General features: G+C 35.6%; 1 protein-coding gene across 1 annotated transcript in view; it reads left to right on the top strand.

Moving 5' to 3' along the window:
* Positions 1-4,280: 4,280 nt before the first annotated feature.
* LOC117109978 (zinc finger MYND domain-containing protein 19-like) overlaps positions 4,281-15,700 on the top strand; it is a 16,860-nt gene continuing 5,440 nt past the window's right edge. Inside the window, exons 1-5 of the mRNA XM_033252496.1 lie at positions 4,281-4,472; positions 9,588-9,647; positions 10,033-10,204; positions 11,174-11,307; positions 13,493-13,609. Of these exons, the coding sequence (XP_033108387.1) occupies positions 4,422-4,472; positions 9,588-9,647; positions 10,033-10,204; positions 11,174-11,307; positions 13,493-13,609 (534 nt within the window). The 5' untranslated portion in view covers positions 4,281-4,421. The remainder of the gene's footprint in view (positions 4,473-9,587; positions 9,648-10,032; positions 10,205-11,173; positions 11,308-13,492; positions 13,610-15,700) is intronic.

The raw sequence follows: 15,700 nt of genomic DNA, 5'->3' as shown, positions 1-15,700 counted from the left end.
CAACTTCAGCTACGGCCCTGCCTGATAATTATATATTATGTTAATATTCTGCGCTCTGATTGGGTGAAAAAATTTTCGTAGTATGGACGGCCTACCATTAAGTATTCTATAAAAAAAAAGATAATGCTATCCAAAACCTCTGAATAAAATAAACACATTCAGACATTTAAAACGAGTTAACAACACTTAATCCAGACATGATCAAAAAGCGCTTCTTAACATCAGCGTAACAAAATGAACTCTAAGACCTGTGGAACGACACGTTAAAGCCTGTTAAAGTATGGTACGCAAAACTAGCTCTAATAAAACACAAAACAGGGCATTATTAACTAACGTTCCATATTCATAGGCTTAGGCCTACACGTCTGTGAAAATTATCAGGAACCAATAACAAATACTTATTTCACTTGATGATATTGTTTCTGCTTTTTACTATTATGTGATTATGATTATACCATACATACTTTCGAGCTGAGTAAGGTCACCATTCGCCGAAAAATTAATTTTAATACTGTATTATTGAAATATAGTTGAATCTAATGTAAGTGTTCGGCGTTAGCTTTTACTACAGTGATTCCATCGAGAGACATGCGACATCGTCTCCAATATAGGATTGATCGCGGTAATTAAATTAGAATTAATGTTCCCACAAGCCTACCAGTATTATACAATATTTCTTCAAGCGGTGTGCTTGACTGGAACATTTTTTTTTTCTTTATTGTCTTTTCTCTCATGCATAATCTAAAGCTTTGTCTACACTATCAAATTTTATGTGACAAAAAAATGTGATATGCCCATATGTGGGTACGATGACGTCATATCATATATCACCAAATTGTAGGCCTATCAAAAAAAGTTGAACGTGTTCATGTATGTTCCATCAAATTTTATATGATGCTTTTTTGATGAAATTTAATAGTTATAGACAAAGCTTCAAAATGCTTTGTCCGTCCAGCTATCTATCAAAATTTCTCCTATAACAAAAAAACTTTCATCATATGCCTATATAAATGGTCATGATGTATGTTACAACATGGAGGAAATATATGGTTATAATGACCAAATTTTGGCATATATTACCGTACATGTTTTTGTCAAATAGGCCTAATTAAATTTGGTAGTTTAGACAGGACATAATAAAATCAATAACACGAATCTCTGGCATATAAGAAAATATTGGCGTGTTTCCACCTTTCCTTGCCCGTTTCCATGTCACCTATTTCACGTTTTCCCGTAGATCAGTAAGCCTATCATAGGTCCTATCATCGTAAACAAACGTTTATAAGAAATGCTTGTGTCTTCATTGTGTTATTTATTTATTTTAACACTGTATACATTGAATTTAAAACCATGTGTCCTTACACACAGGGTAATATTATGATATACTCTCGATTAAGCGCCGCGGCGGTTATTCGAGAGCGGCGCTTAACGAAAAAAATCATTTTGGTGTGGCGCTTATTCGAGAACGGCGCTTATGCCTAATTTGACAGCGGCGCTTATTCGAGAATTTACGGGGTACTCGAGCGTCACGACATTGCCTGCTCTCTTGTTCCTAAATAAGAAAAACTCAGTATTGTATTCGAACTTGAGTCGGGTCGATCCGAGACGGCCCGAGTGGAGTTTAATGCAAATGTTTCGTACGGAAAAAAAATCGCTTAACTTCGTTTTTTTTTAAATTGTTCTCTAATTTCTCCATTGTCTAAGTTCCCCTTAAGGTAGGTTTTAGTAACGTAATAATAATAATAATAATAATAATATTTATTCGAACACTCTTGTTACCATTATTTGCTTATATATATGTATACAGTGCTACGCAGCAATATTGATTTTATTATTTTGACTTGATTACAAAGTAGATGAAATTTTATTGAGGGCGCTGTTTCATTTTTACATGACGTGTACAAGTTCAGGTAGGCCTACCGTACGGTATTCTATCTTGTTTAAGATTCTGCAAGCGCGAATGATCTGGATCTTGCTAACACGTTAGATGGTGTTTGCGAACATATCCTGGATTTTTAGAAATGACATTAGAAATATTGTACTTACGGAATTAAAAGATGACCTTTGTAATAACGGTTACAATTTTTTTGGGATAATTTTCATCATAGGCAAAGCCTGTATTTAATCCAATAAGTTATGGCCTTAACGGCCCCAATAAGACATGTTTCGGCAGTCCACTACCATCGTCAGTTATCTATTGCACGCAGGCAATCATTGATATAGGGGAGTTAAAATTCAATGTATGCAAGCTAAAAAATTTGTGGAATGAACCGTAACAGTACTACAAAGCAAAATATAAATAAAGATAAGATAAGATCAGAGTGCAGTATTTTAAATGCCACTAAGGGGAGAATGGAATGAATTTAGAATGACAAAGATAAATTAACATGAAAAAGCTGTTTGTTCAGTGAGGGCTGCTCCCACTGAATATGCAAGGCTTCTTTGATTTTTAGAGTTTGGGTTGTAGAGGCGGAGTCCAGTATTGTGAAACAGTCCTCATTGGCTGATTGTTTACAGTGACGTGAACTTTTCAGATGCTTCAATATATGCGAGTTTCCATCCAGTGTTAGGTGCTCACGTATGCGTGTAGAGAAATGTCGACTTGTTTCGCCAACGTAACAAGCATTACAGCCTGCACATACAAATATCCTTAATGTTGGACACCAAGACGTCCAGGAAAGGAAGCTTTTTCCCTACTTCTTTTTCCATGGTGAATTTAATGTTGGGATGGCGGGAGTTAAGGTAATCAAAAAATAAATGAGCATCCTTTTCTTCATTAAAAACACAAAAAATATCATCCACATAACGTTGGTACAATAACACATTGGGACCCTTGTATTGTTCATGCCAAATTTTTTGGGATACCTTTGAAAACGGATCAAATGAGCTTCAACTTCATGTTACCCTATCTAATGAAATTGAAAACCACCAAAATATCAAGAAGCAGAACACATTTTTGACCAATATTTGTAAAAGTTATCTTTGGAAAAAAGAAGATCTTAAATGATACACAATAATGAATGCCCCATCCCAAAATATTATTGTCTCCTAAATGAAATTGATTTAACTGATGTAGACCTACTTATAGTTTTCTTGTTTATAGTGATTAGGAGTTAATTTCTTTAGTTTGGTAAATGTTTGTTTTGATTGTTTCGATTTATTCTGTATGTTTTTTTTTTCTTTTTGTAGGACGCATCATCAAATTGATTTGTACCGCTGATTTTAAAGCGATACCAAATAAAATTTGAAAATCTGAAAGCAGCCTACTTCAATCGGCTAAACTGTAGCCACTGAGCAGAGAATGATCAGTTTAGATATTGAACTATATTTTCAGTATTTTATAAACCTTTTGAAAATTATAACATGTCATAATGGTCATCAACTATGCAGTTTAATGCCTTAAAAGTTTACAGTAAGCCTACATGTACTGTTCCTTTTGGTTCTTATTCAGTGGCGTATCTAGGGGGTGTGCGGGGGCGCATGCCCCTCCAAAAAAAATTAATCGCACCTCTAGTCGCCCCCCCCCCCAAATCACTTGCAAGTAGTAAAAAATCACTTAAAATCACCTTATTTTGCGAGGCAACCCTGAACTGATCGTCGGGCCACCTTCCCCCACCCACTTCAACTTCGCACCCCCAACCCCAACAGCACCCCCATTTCAAGACTGATATTCCACTTTTCTTATTCCCTAAATACGGTTCAAAGTTCAATGTTGATTTCCACAATTCAATAACGTTAAACATATAATAATAATAATAATAATAATAATAATAATAATAATAATAATAGGCCCTAATAATAATAATAATATAATAAGGTATACAGATATAATAAATCGTCAAACAATTGGATTTGCAAACATAAATAAATAAATAAATAACACAAAAACAAAACAAAAAATGAAACAAATAGGATTATATTTAAATCTTGTGAGAATTTTTTTTCCTATGCATATCATAATAACAAATTTAATGATAATGATAATAATACGGCACTATATAGATAAATCAGGGAGGTATACTAATAGTTTGTTTTATACTTATTAGTTATACAGTAGACCTAATTTCTACCTTTGATATTACATTATTGTTAAATTAGATTTGTATGTAATGCGAATATGCAGTAGGCTGCTGTACATACCGCTAATGAACATAATATTACAGTATTTCATCGAGACATGACATGCTTCAATGCCGACATAAATATTCATAATGTTTATTTCTAATAAGTTATTCAGGTCAAATCTTTTATTTCACCATTTGATTGGATCAACTTGTTTATCATATGCACGTGTAATCGACGTTGCCGCCTTGGAGCTAGTTGTGTCATCCGAAAGGAAACGAAGGGTCAAAAAGTACTCGTCTTTTTTGTGATTTCTAAGCTAATATTAGACATTGATTTGAAAATTTTGGTCAACACTCATGTCAGCATTCAAGCTTGGAATAGTAAGGCTTGGAAGAGCTGCTGGAAAGGTACGGATATTGTTTTTTAAGCCATTGAGTACATGACAGCCAGCCAGTGTGGATACTGTTTGGCTTTGTCTTCATCAATCCACGAAGCCCTTTAAATGTTGTGCTGCTGTAGGCCTAGATTAGGCTAGGCCTAGTACATAAGCACTAGGCCAAGGCCTAGTTGTAGGGAATCACCGTTGTAGGATGGGCACTGACTAGAGAGCAATACAACCTTATTTAGTAGTTTTTGAAACTATCGAATATGCAGTTATGATTATCGAAAACAAATGTAGCTTTCATTCAACATGATGTGGAATTATTTCATCTTGTTGTGTCACGTGTGTAGGCTAGAGAGCTAGACTAGGCTAGCCTAGGGCCAAGCCAGTCATTGTCGGAGAAGGCATCACAGCGCAGCATTGCCATTAGCATTAGTCGGCGTGACAATCGATCAAAGAAGGCTAGCGAACCGGTCTAGCGTAGGCTAGGCCCTCTATATGTTTCGCCGACGGATTATTTCAGTAATGTGTACTTTCTTTAAACATGTAAACGTTTTTGTTTATTTGGAATCGCAGTATACACCAATTCAGCATTTCTCTACCATTGTATTTATGTTTTTGACCTTTGTAAAAATTAACGCCGTGGCTAGAGATACGGTACCGTATTTCTACTTCAATTTGCTAAAGGTACGGTAAATGGCATTACGTCACCATCACCCAATGAAGTGCCAGAATGTGCGTGACGTCATTTTTCAAGATTGCAGATCACCCGCGATAAGAGGTGAAACGAGAACGATGTATAGTACTGGGAAATTAGGACATCAAGAAGTACAATATTGTTTGACTTAGTAACTTGCCATTCAGAATAAAACAGGAAAAACTCCCACATATCAATATATATTAAAGTTCAATTACAGGTAGCACCAGTGGCGTATCTACTGTAGGGGGATGCTCAAGGGGCACACAACCCTCCAAAAATTACTTGCACACCCCTCCCCAATCGTTCCCCAAAAATCACTGGCACGTAGTTAAAAATCACCTTATTTTGCGAATTAGCTTCCCTCAACTGATCATCAAGCCCCTCTCCCTTCACCTCCCCTATTTCAAGGCTACTAGATACGTCACTGGGTGACATGCATGAGCAAACCAACAGGAATTTTTTTTTACACGACGATGATGGCGAGTCCTTGGATAAGTGGAATCAAAGTGTGTTAACTAATAATTATGGGAGTACGGTCTCTTGTTCTCAGTGGCGGCCCTATGGGAGAGAGGGGGGAATTACTGTAAAAAAAATTAAAAAAAACCTTTCGTCGGGGAGAAAACAAAATATGTATTTCTACATCTGTAGTAGACTATATAAAATCGGTTAAGTAAGCTTATAAAATTCCTAAATGTCATATTTTTTTCGAGGGCTTCGTTTCCTGGGACCACTTTCGAAACATTTTTGGGCAATTCCATGCAAAACAGGACATGGCACCTAAATTTTTAAAATAGTGGTATCCTACCAAATTTGGTATCAAATTAAAGATGAAATTCTGAACTTTCATGAAATGGTCTTAGTTTTCAAGTTTTTATACTCACTTAAATTTTATATAAGAAATACAATTAATATTATTTTTTCCAAAAAAAATGAATAAAATAGGCCAACTTTTAGAGTGTTTAATTTATGCTCTTTAACATATATTACCAACATAACTGATTGGATTAGTAATTATTAACATTATATGTGGTATATTCATGAATTTATTTTATTTTGCGTACTTCGTTCCGCTACAGCGACTTGACAATGAACTACCATATAAAATGTCCCGAAGTTACCAAAAAAGTAATATTTTTTTTTATTTCTCAAAAAGTACTTAACAAAATAAAAGAAAATTTATTATTCAAATCATAAGCATATATGTGAACAACATAAACATGAATTGAAAAAAAAAAATTATTTCGTTTACAAATTATAGCAATTTAAAAAGTGTCCTGACGTTACTTTTTTGGTAACTTTGTGACGGTAACACCTGTCTCTTATACACATCTAGATGTGTATAAGAGACAGGTACATGATACAAATGTAAAATATGACCAAATCGGGAATAAATTAACAAAAATATGAAAAATGTTTTAAAAATTGCTTTTATTACATTTGATAATACTGTAGTCAGCATTAAATCATGTTTGTTAGTACAAATTAGATAAGAATCCAACATTTGTTCATGTTTTAAGACCCTTTTAAAAGAAAATTTATTCATCATTATGATGTCAACCTTTTGTCCGGAAGTTACTGTCCTGAAGTTACCACATGATTTTTAAAAATGATCATCATAATTATATAAGTCATCATAATATATTTTTATTAAAGATATCCTATTAAAGCTAAATATCTCTTCAATGCTTTCCATATCAAAAAAGTGCATATGCCTTAGTTTCACAGACTTTTATGTTTAAGTAAATAAGTTAAAACTCTATGTCCTATTTCATGTCCTGAAGTTACCGGAGATATTAAAATTAATATTTAATATATGCTTGTAGATATTTAAAGTTTTTTTTCAATGGAAATGTAGGTAGCAGTAGCAAGTACAATGTGTAACTGTGATTTGTTGATTGTTGAATAAATTATATATATTGTATGCACATAAAGTCTAAAATTTTGTGTCAAAGTGTCCAGAAGTTACCGTGGAATTGCCCTTTTAGCGGCGTCCGACCACTCCCACTTTGCTCTTGTCGGGGACCTCTGCCTCCCGTCGGCCAAATCCTGCACCACCCAGTGCATATATCCCCATATTATTTTTACCGTGCCGGTCACATGCCCTCCCCCACACACACACAGATTTCAGACGCTGCATCAATGGCTCAGACACTGGTTGTTCTAATCTATGTGTACTCGGTGGTGGAAAGAAAAGCCTGGGCCTAGTGTATGCAAGAACTAGGTCGAGACAAGGGCTACTTACTGTACCTCTTGTCTTGACTTGACAAGATTATTAGTAGTAATGCCTGCCTAAATTCATCATGTCTGTTCTTTTGGAGAACTTTGTGGACCTAGGCTACGCATAGCCAATGCTCACACTTCGACGTAGGCTACTGAATCGCCTTTGTACGCCGCATCGGCGTAAATTAAACATACCAGTGCTTACACCTTGACGTACGTAAGCGTAAGCTTGCGACATCGCATCACCATAAGCATAGCCTCTAAATAATGCTTACACCTTTGACGTACGTAACAAGCTGCCCTGCGCATGCTCAATACATCGGCATAAGCACAGCCTATGATTAATGTTTATGCCTGAACGTAAGCATAGACACTGCGTATTTTATAAATAGTACATACTAAAGTTGCTATACAGTATACTGTAGAGAGAGTTGCGACAAGAGCGGTTCAGGTCATGTGACTACTGGCTGCCCTCTATCTGCCATCTTGATGCAGGTTTCCCGGAACGCCGCCCTCAGTGGCATGTGTGAAGCACAACTCGGAGTCAGAAGTGGAACGTGAAATTTCGATATGGTTTCGTAGTCAGATTTGCGAGAAAAACTTAAGCAGCTACCCATATTTCTCGACTGAGACGTCAGTGGGAGCTGTAATTTGTATGGCAAAGAGATGGTGCTACCCTTAATTCGTATTAAGGGAATTTACGCCCACAAACCTTGTAGTTATTCATATTTTGGTTATAATAGAAAATTTTTATTTTTTGGTGATGTCACACTCACAATATAGATAGCATGCATACGTCATAAGCTAGAATACGTCACCTTTTCTTGGCAAGGCAAACTTTCCGGCGTGCTTTTTTCATGGATAAACAAACACCACTGCTTTGCACATGGATGCCTTCCCTACAGTAGCTAGGGCTACAAGAGGCGCATTGTTAGCATTGTATAATACTTAAACAACGTACGTCTGCAACTGAATTATTCTTATAGTTATTTTTTTTTCTTATTTTAATTTATTTCTTTCAAAAGTGTACTTTCTATCACATATAATTACACTGTCTACTTAGGCCTAGGCCTGGTCTTATTAATCCTCATCGTCCCCCGCTACACAGTACATCAGTAGTCTAGCGCCCCCCCCCCATGCTGCAGTACAGACGTTTGCTAGGCAACAGAACGTGATTGCACCTTCCTTCCCAGGTGTTCATGTACAGTAACATTTGCATATTCTTAGCTAACCAATTGTGTGTATTCCTTTGTGAAAATGAGTACCGCGGCGTACTCATTTTCACAAAGCGGCGTACTCATTTTCACAAAGCATTTGCATCCCCTCTTGGAAAGAGGGAATTTCGAAATAATTGTCTCCATATCTTCACTAATTAATCACTGTAATTTAGCTTACACTTAGGCATGGAGGGAGCACTCAAAATGTACAATAATCATTTCACTACCCGACAAACCCTGAACTTTATTCATGCATTACATAAATAGTTCATCTTCCTGTACTCCAACATCACTGGATTTCTCATTTTATACCCTAGCTGAGGCGTGCCACAAACACCCATTTGAATACAAATTTCTAAGTTGTCCATTGAAAAGGCCTAGGCCCTGTCGCCTACTATTTTATGAGCCGAGCAAATGCGATGTTGTACGCCTAGCTAAGGCACTATGCAATTTTGGTCAAGCAAAAACTGCATGTATATATAATTGGTATCAGACCTCAAAACCGGCTATTTTGGGGTATATTCAGCATGTTTGGAGGTGTCCTGACAAAAAACTGCAGGTTTTATTGCGGAGAACTTTTAACACAATGTGTAGCAAGGATTGAATTAACAATATATGCATCCAAAAAGTAGTCTCCATTATTCTGGAACGGAACTTGTTTTCTGGTCACTTTTTTAGCTACAGCTGATGGCCTATATCAAATGACATAAAATTTTCTTATTTATATTTTTATTTATTTTTTTCAATTGTCTATTATTTTTGCAATCGCCACACTGTAGCATAGGCTTTGCGTTCACTCATGACTACCCAGCAGCGTCTCATGTCGCAACTCTCTCTATATACAGTAGGAACTCTAGTACATTCTGTACAGGAATAATACAGTAGTAATCAAATGCTATGTAAATAAATTAATATAATACTTTAATTGAAGTATCAAATATTTAAATCAAATTTTGCCCAAATATACTGTATGTCAAATAATGATGTATTTTCAATTTTGCAGACAAAGTATTCATTACTAGATGAACAGGATATTTCTTTAGTAGATCGATTTGCTTTTGAGGTAAGACAGTACCAACAGGCGTATATTAGTTTGTTTAGTTTTTTCAGTATTCAGATTATAGTATTAATAATGTTACATTTATAAAGCAACCGGCAATTTAAGGTGCAAGACCCGCCAGTACTTTATTCACAACGCCTACAGTTATGACGAAATCTAAACTAGAAAAAAACAAATGTTGGGAAAAAATGAGAAGAAAATTTAGAGTACACTAAAGAGTTCAGAGCACTCTGGAAAGCAGAAGCAGTTGCGCAGGATTTTATATCGCCTTGGTAGCGTGTTCCAAATTTGTTTTGAATATATGTGTATATATGGGCTTGTTACTGTGCAGTAATCATTGAATACTGCATTCTCCTTTACTCTAATCATCCATCTCTTTATTTTCAAGGCACGAGTGGACATAGATAAGGATGGAAACGGTGCTCAGGTCTATGCATATGCATATGATATCCAGAAAGGTCGAAGCTCAGGACGTTACCTTCATGACCTACTGTGGGAGAAGCACTGTGGTGGCATAGCTCCAGGATTTAAAGTTGCCCATAAAAATGCTGTGACAGTAGGTAAGTGGACATAGTCTGAATATTGGCACTTACAAGTGTAATAAGTGACAGTAGGCCTACTCAAGCTCATACACACAATCAAATTTTCAAAAAACTGTTGTATGCCCATATACAGTATAATCATAATGTGACTATATAATATGTTCATTTATGTGATGTCATCATGACCATATTTAGGCATGTCACATGTTTTTGTAAAATAAAATTTGATAGTCTGGACAAGGCTAACGTATCATTATACAGTACACATCCTGAATTCTCTGTCCTGTGATTAGCTAAATTTGAATAGAATAGTTTGGATGTTTTATAATAGGTAAATCATGAATTTCTGGGTCTGAAACTTGCCTATTTGTATAACTTGCAATCATGTAGATGTTAATGCTATCTCCATCCAACATCTATAAAATAGTCTAACCAACTACATCATGTATCAAGCCTGTCATACTGCATCTGTCCACCTATCCACAGTATGTATACAGTACACGTAGTGTACAGTATTACTGTATCTATTCATTCATCCATCCATCTGCAGAGGCAGACTGGACCCAAATAGTTACCGGTCCAGTAATTAAACTAGAAAGGGAGTGCTCGTTTTTTTTTCACACTCTGGGGTATTAAAGATTATTCAAAACCATTTTGAGCACATTGGTTGCATTGTACAGTACAGTAGTGTAATAATACTGTATTGTTTTTTTTGTTTGAGATAACTTTGATATATACAGGGCCAGCAGAAAGTTTTTCCAAGTGTGGGGGCCCACTAGTAAGATGAATGGGAATATGAATTGCGAGGGAGCCGATCTGCAGACATTATTTTCCGCCAAAAAGTTGGGGGATGGGGCGGACCATGATGTAGGCCAATCTGACATTGGTCTTCTGTATCTACTACAGTACCTATATTGTACTTTTTCAGTAATATAAGTATTTTTATATAGTGAATAGTACTTTACTCGGACTATATTTATATTTCAGATAATAGATTAGAAAACCTTCATCTAGTTACTACAGAAGAGTCTGAAAAAGATTTAGAAACACTCAAGAAAAACAGGGAACAGTCCTTGTATTGGGTTGCAATACAACAACTACCCACAGATTCTTTCCAGGAGGTAAAGTAGTGTCTCTTATTATACTCAATGTCCACCTTTCTTGAATCGGTGATGTATCTAGGAGTGCACGCCCTCCCACAAAATGCTTGTACCGCCAGTCCCCCTCTCCATTTGAGGCCAATGCGGTAGTGATTTGGTCTCTCGACATTGATGTTAGGAGTTTAGACGCTACGCTGTCCATTGGCTTGTGTCCTTAGGCAAGACATATCCACATTGTCTTTCTCCACCCAGGTGTATAAATGGGTACCTGGTAGACATTGTGTCAATTGTGCGCTGACGCAGCAGTTGTGGAGTATGTTCCACAGGCATCAATTCCAATGACCTGGGTTAATAATATGCAGTGTATAGATACATTAATGATATGCGTTATATAAGAATGCATTTATTATTATTTATAAAAAAATTATGTTCAAATTCAAGTAGTTAAAAGTCTCGTCATATCCCCTTATTTTCTGACCTAGCGGCTAGCGCCCCTTACTTAATCATCGAGCCCTCAACTCCACCTTGGTCTCTCTCCCCCCCCCCTCAATTTACTAACGATACTGAAATAATATTACGGGCTTATTATCATCATCTCAATCGCCATCATCATTATTACCGTCACCATCATAGCCGCCACCACCACTGCTTCTCAGAATACCGCATCCAATCTAATTTCTTTACATGGTTCTAAACTATTGTACATTAATCGTCTCTATGTAATGTGTTTGGATTTGTTTATACAATTAATTGGTCGTAAAATTCAGTAAGTAAGACTTCAATCATAGCACTCTGTTATAGGTGATGAGTTATTAATTCATCAATAATGATAATAACAATTAACACAAAAATAATAATTCATGCAGTTTGATACACATACCACTTTGATTTAAGGTGATTCACATAAATAATTGAATGATCTTGAATGAAGAAGGATTTAATACATATACAATAAACAAAATAACAGTTTACGTTTATTTGTGAATTATATGAATACTTTGCTGGTATTTGCTCCAGTACAGGCTGTACCATATTTTTTAATTTGTTCGTTTAAATTTTGAGTAATACATTAAAAGGACAGTGTTTTATGTGTATGGGCATGGACCTATTAATAAGATTATTAATAGGTCCATGGTATAGGCAAGGATAGAGATTTGTACTAGAAAAGGAAACTGCCATTCATTCACAAAAGAAGATTAGGAATTTTTTCTAGATCAAAGAGTGTCTTTATTGTAGGCTTTGTAGGACACATTTCAGCTTAAATCCCTCAGCCAAGGATGGCTAAAATTGTTATGTATACACAATATAATAGTCACAATTGATTGGGATTTAAATGAGATGTTTGCAGCAATGAATCTTTTTACACATAACATTAAATTAAATGTTCATCCAAAAGTATCTATGTGGGAGTGGAGAGGCTGCATGCCTACAGTGCACGTCTTCAAAGAATCCTTTAAGTTTTTGTTTACATATTGTACTAAGTACTCACCAAGACGAAAATACAATATTGTTTATCACAAGAGTGATTTTTACTTGGCATTGTTTATTTAACCAGTAGTATACTGTACCTATTCGTTCACAAAACATTTTCGTGATCAGTGAGGGTGTACTCCAACCCTAACCTTGAGGATAGACAAATGCAAGTTTTAGCCAGCAAAATAAACAATTTGTTTTTATGTTTCTTTCTAAAAATAACTCTTAATCTCCACTAGTACATTGAATTGTTGCATTGTAAAAAGCTACTAAAAATTATAGTCGCAGTCTGATTTATCACCACTAGAAAATATTATGCAAAATAAGTGATAAAACATCATTGGTGCGATAAACTAAGCATGCACAAATTTTAACTGTTTATGGGCTTGACATGTATATAGTGTAGTGCCCTTATAACCTGAACACAAAATATTTAATAATATATTGTATAATATATTATTTATTAGTGCCCTTATAACCTGGACACTTCTCAAAATATTTAATACTGTAATGTATTGTATAATATATTATTTATTAGTGCCCTTATAACCTGGACACTTCTCAAAATATTTAATAATGTATTGTATAATATATTATTTATAATAATAATTTTCATTATTATTAGCATATTTTTCACTACATTCGTCATTTCCAATATCATTGTGTCATTTCCAATATCATCGTATTATGATGAATGATGGTTTCATGAATATTATTTATTGTTTTTTTACAGCTACCTGTAACTTCACAAAGGTACTACAATGCTAATGGAGAAGTGATAGAAGGAGAAGACGATAGCATCACATTTTATGAATGTCATTACCCACCTTGTTCCCAGATAGAAGCAGAGGTATGAAAACACATTTTCAAACAAACCTTTTACTTCATGGCCTACTTGTGATTCTAGGTACCAAGCCTCAGCCCTGCCCCACCAGGGGCTATACCAAAACCTGGCAAGAAGTCCTGATCATGAAAAATACTCATGTTTTTATGATATACTGTACAATAATGTAATAATTTTCTGCTAGTGAAAAAATTGTGTATTAAAACTGTCTAATCTCTGTATCTATCAATGAGGCAGGTTTACACAAACAGATCTTTGGGGGTTTTTTTTCCGAAAATGTTTTGCGGCCGCAGGCCATTGTCCTATAAAAATAGCTCGCTGTAATTATCCGTACAAAGCAGTGTTCAGCTGTCAAAATTAACAACCGACTAGTAAAAATAGAATACTACTTATTAGATCCGGAGGACACGGAACTAGTGCTGCGTTATGGAGAGTAATGCGTGACCGGAATGGTCTGCCAGTTGGTTGTTACCATGCGCCAGTGATGTTGGAGTACAGCAAGATGAACTATTTATTAATGCATGAATAAAGTTCGGGGTTTGTCGGGTAGTGAAATGATTATTGTACATTTTAAGTGCTCCCCCATGCATAAGTGTAAGCTAAATTATGTGATTAATTAGCGATATGGAGACAATTATTTCGAATTTCCCTCTTTCCAAGAGGAGATGCAAATGCTTTGTGAAAATGAGTACGCCGCGGTACTCATTTTCACAAAGGAAAACACACGGCTGGTTAGCTAACAATATGAAAATTTACATGAACACCTTGGAAGAAAGGTGCAATCACGTTCTCTTGCCCAGAAAACGTCTGTACTGTAGCGTGGTGGGGGGGGGGCTGATGTACTGTGTATAGCGGGTGACGATGAGGCATAATATGACTCGGCCTAAGTAGACAGTGCAATTATAGGCCTATGTGATTGAAGGTACACTTTCGAAAGAAATAAATTAAAATAAGAAAAAAAAAATTAACTAGGGCCTAAGAATAATTCAGTTGCAGACGTACCTTGTTTAAGTATTATATGCTAACTATGCGGCTCTTGTAGCCCTAGCTAGGCAAGACATTCATGTGCAAAGCAGTGGTGTTTGTTTATCCATGAGAAAAGCACGCCGTGAAAGTTTGCCTTACCAGGAAAAGGTGACGTAATCTAGCTTATGACGTGTGCATGCTAACTATAGCGTGAGTGTGACGTCACCAAAAAATAAAAATGTTCTATTATAACCAAAATATTAATAACTACAAGGTTTGTGGGCGTAAATTCCCTTAATACGAATTAAGGGTAGCACCATTTCCTTGCCATACAAATTATAGCTCCCGTTGACGTCTCAGTCGAGAAATACGGGTAGCTGAAGTTTTTCTCGAAAATCAGACTACGAAACCAAATCGAAATTCACTGACTCTTGAGTTGCTTCGCACACGTCTTTCAATAAATAAACATCATTCCAGTTTAGGCCTAGACTACAACTGTATTTTGTTGTTTTTCAAGTCACTGAACTCCACCTGAAATTTTTTTTTTTTTTTTAAAGAGTGGCGGAATTTAAAAAAATGTTGTCGACAAAATTTAAAGGGTGGAGCGCAAAATTTTAAAGGGTGGATACATTTTTGGTACTACTTATAATGTCGGACACGACTTGGCATGACCCTACTCTCTCTCGAAAGATGTACTGGATTCTTTATAGTGCACTTGAGCCAGTTGCGTATACAATTTAAATTTCATTTGGTCGATACCTTTAATTTAATGTATTAATGCAAAGCCAAACCAGTCACTCGTTGCAAATCGTGTTTCAGAGAAAATGGCCAAATCATGCTGGAATGTCAAATTTTTAAAAATCTATTTTATTGCATTAAGCTAACCTTTATATATCTACACATCATTCTATGCTGTTATTTTCCCCATTTTCAATGTTAAAACAATACTTTTTAAGGATTTAAAGATAGTTTCTGCATGAGAAATGCCTGAAATCATAAACTTTGACGGTTAATTTCTCATATATTGTTCTTTAAACAGCTGTGTGGTTAAACGCTTGTAACTTCATAAGGATATGTACGACTTGAATGATTTTTTAACCATTTTATAGCTATTATTTTACTCTCTAACAC

Source organism: Anneissia japonica, unplaced genomic scaffold (genome assembly GCF_011630105.1).
Source record: "Anneissia japonica isolate Jap-2015-1 unplaced genomic scaffold, ASM1163010v1 scaffold585_len4108843_cov191, whole genome shotgun sequence".
In the NCBI taxonomy this organism is placed as follows: Eukaryota; Metazoa; Echinodermata; class Crinoidea; order Comatulida; family Comatulidae; genus Anneissia; species Anneissia japonica.
The sequence above is the reverse complement of the archived record's forward strand: the minus strand, read 5'-3'. Positions and strand labels throughout refer to the sequence as shown.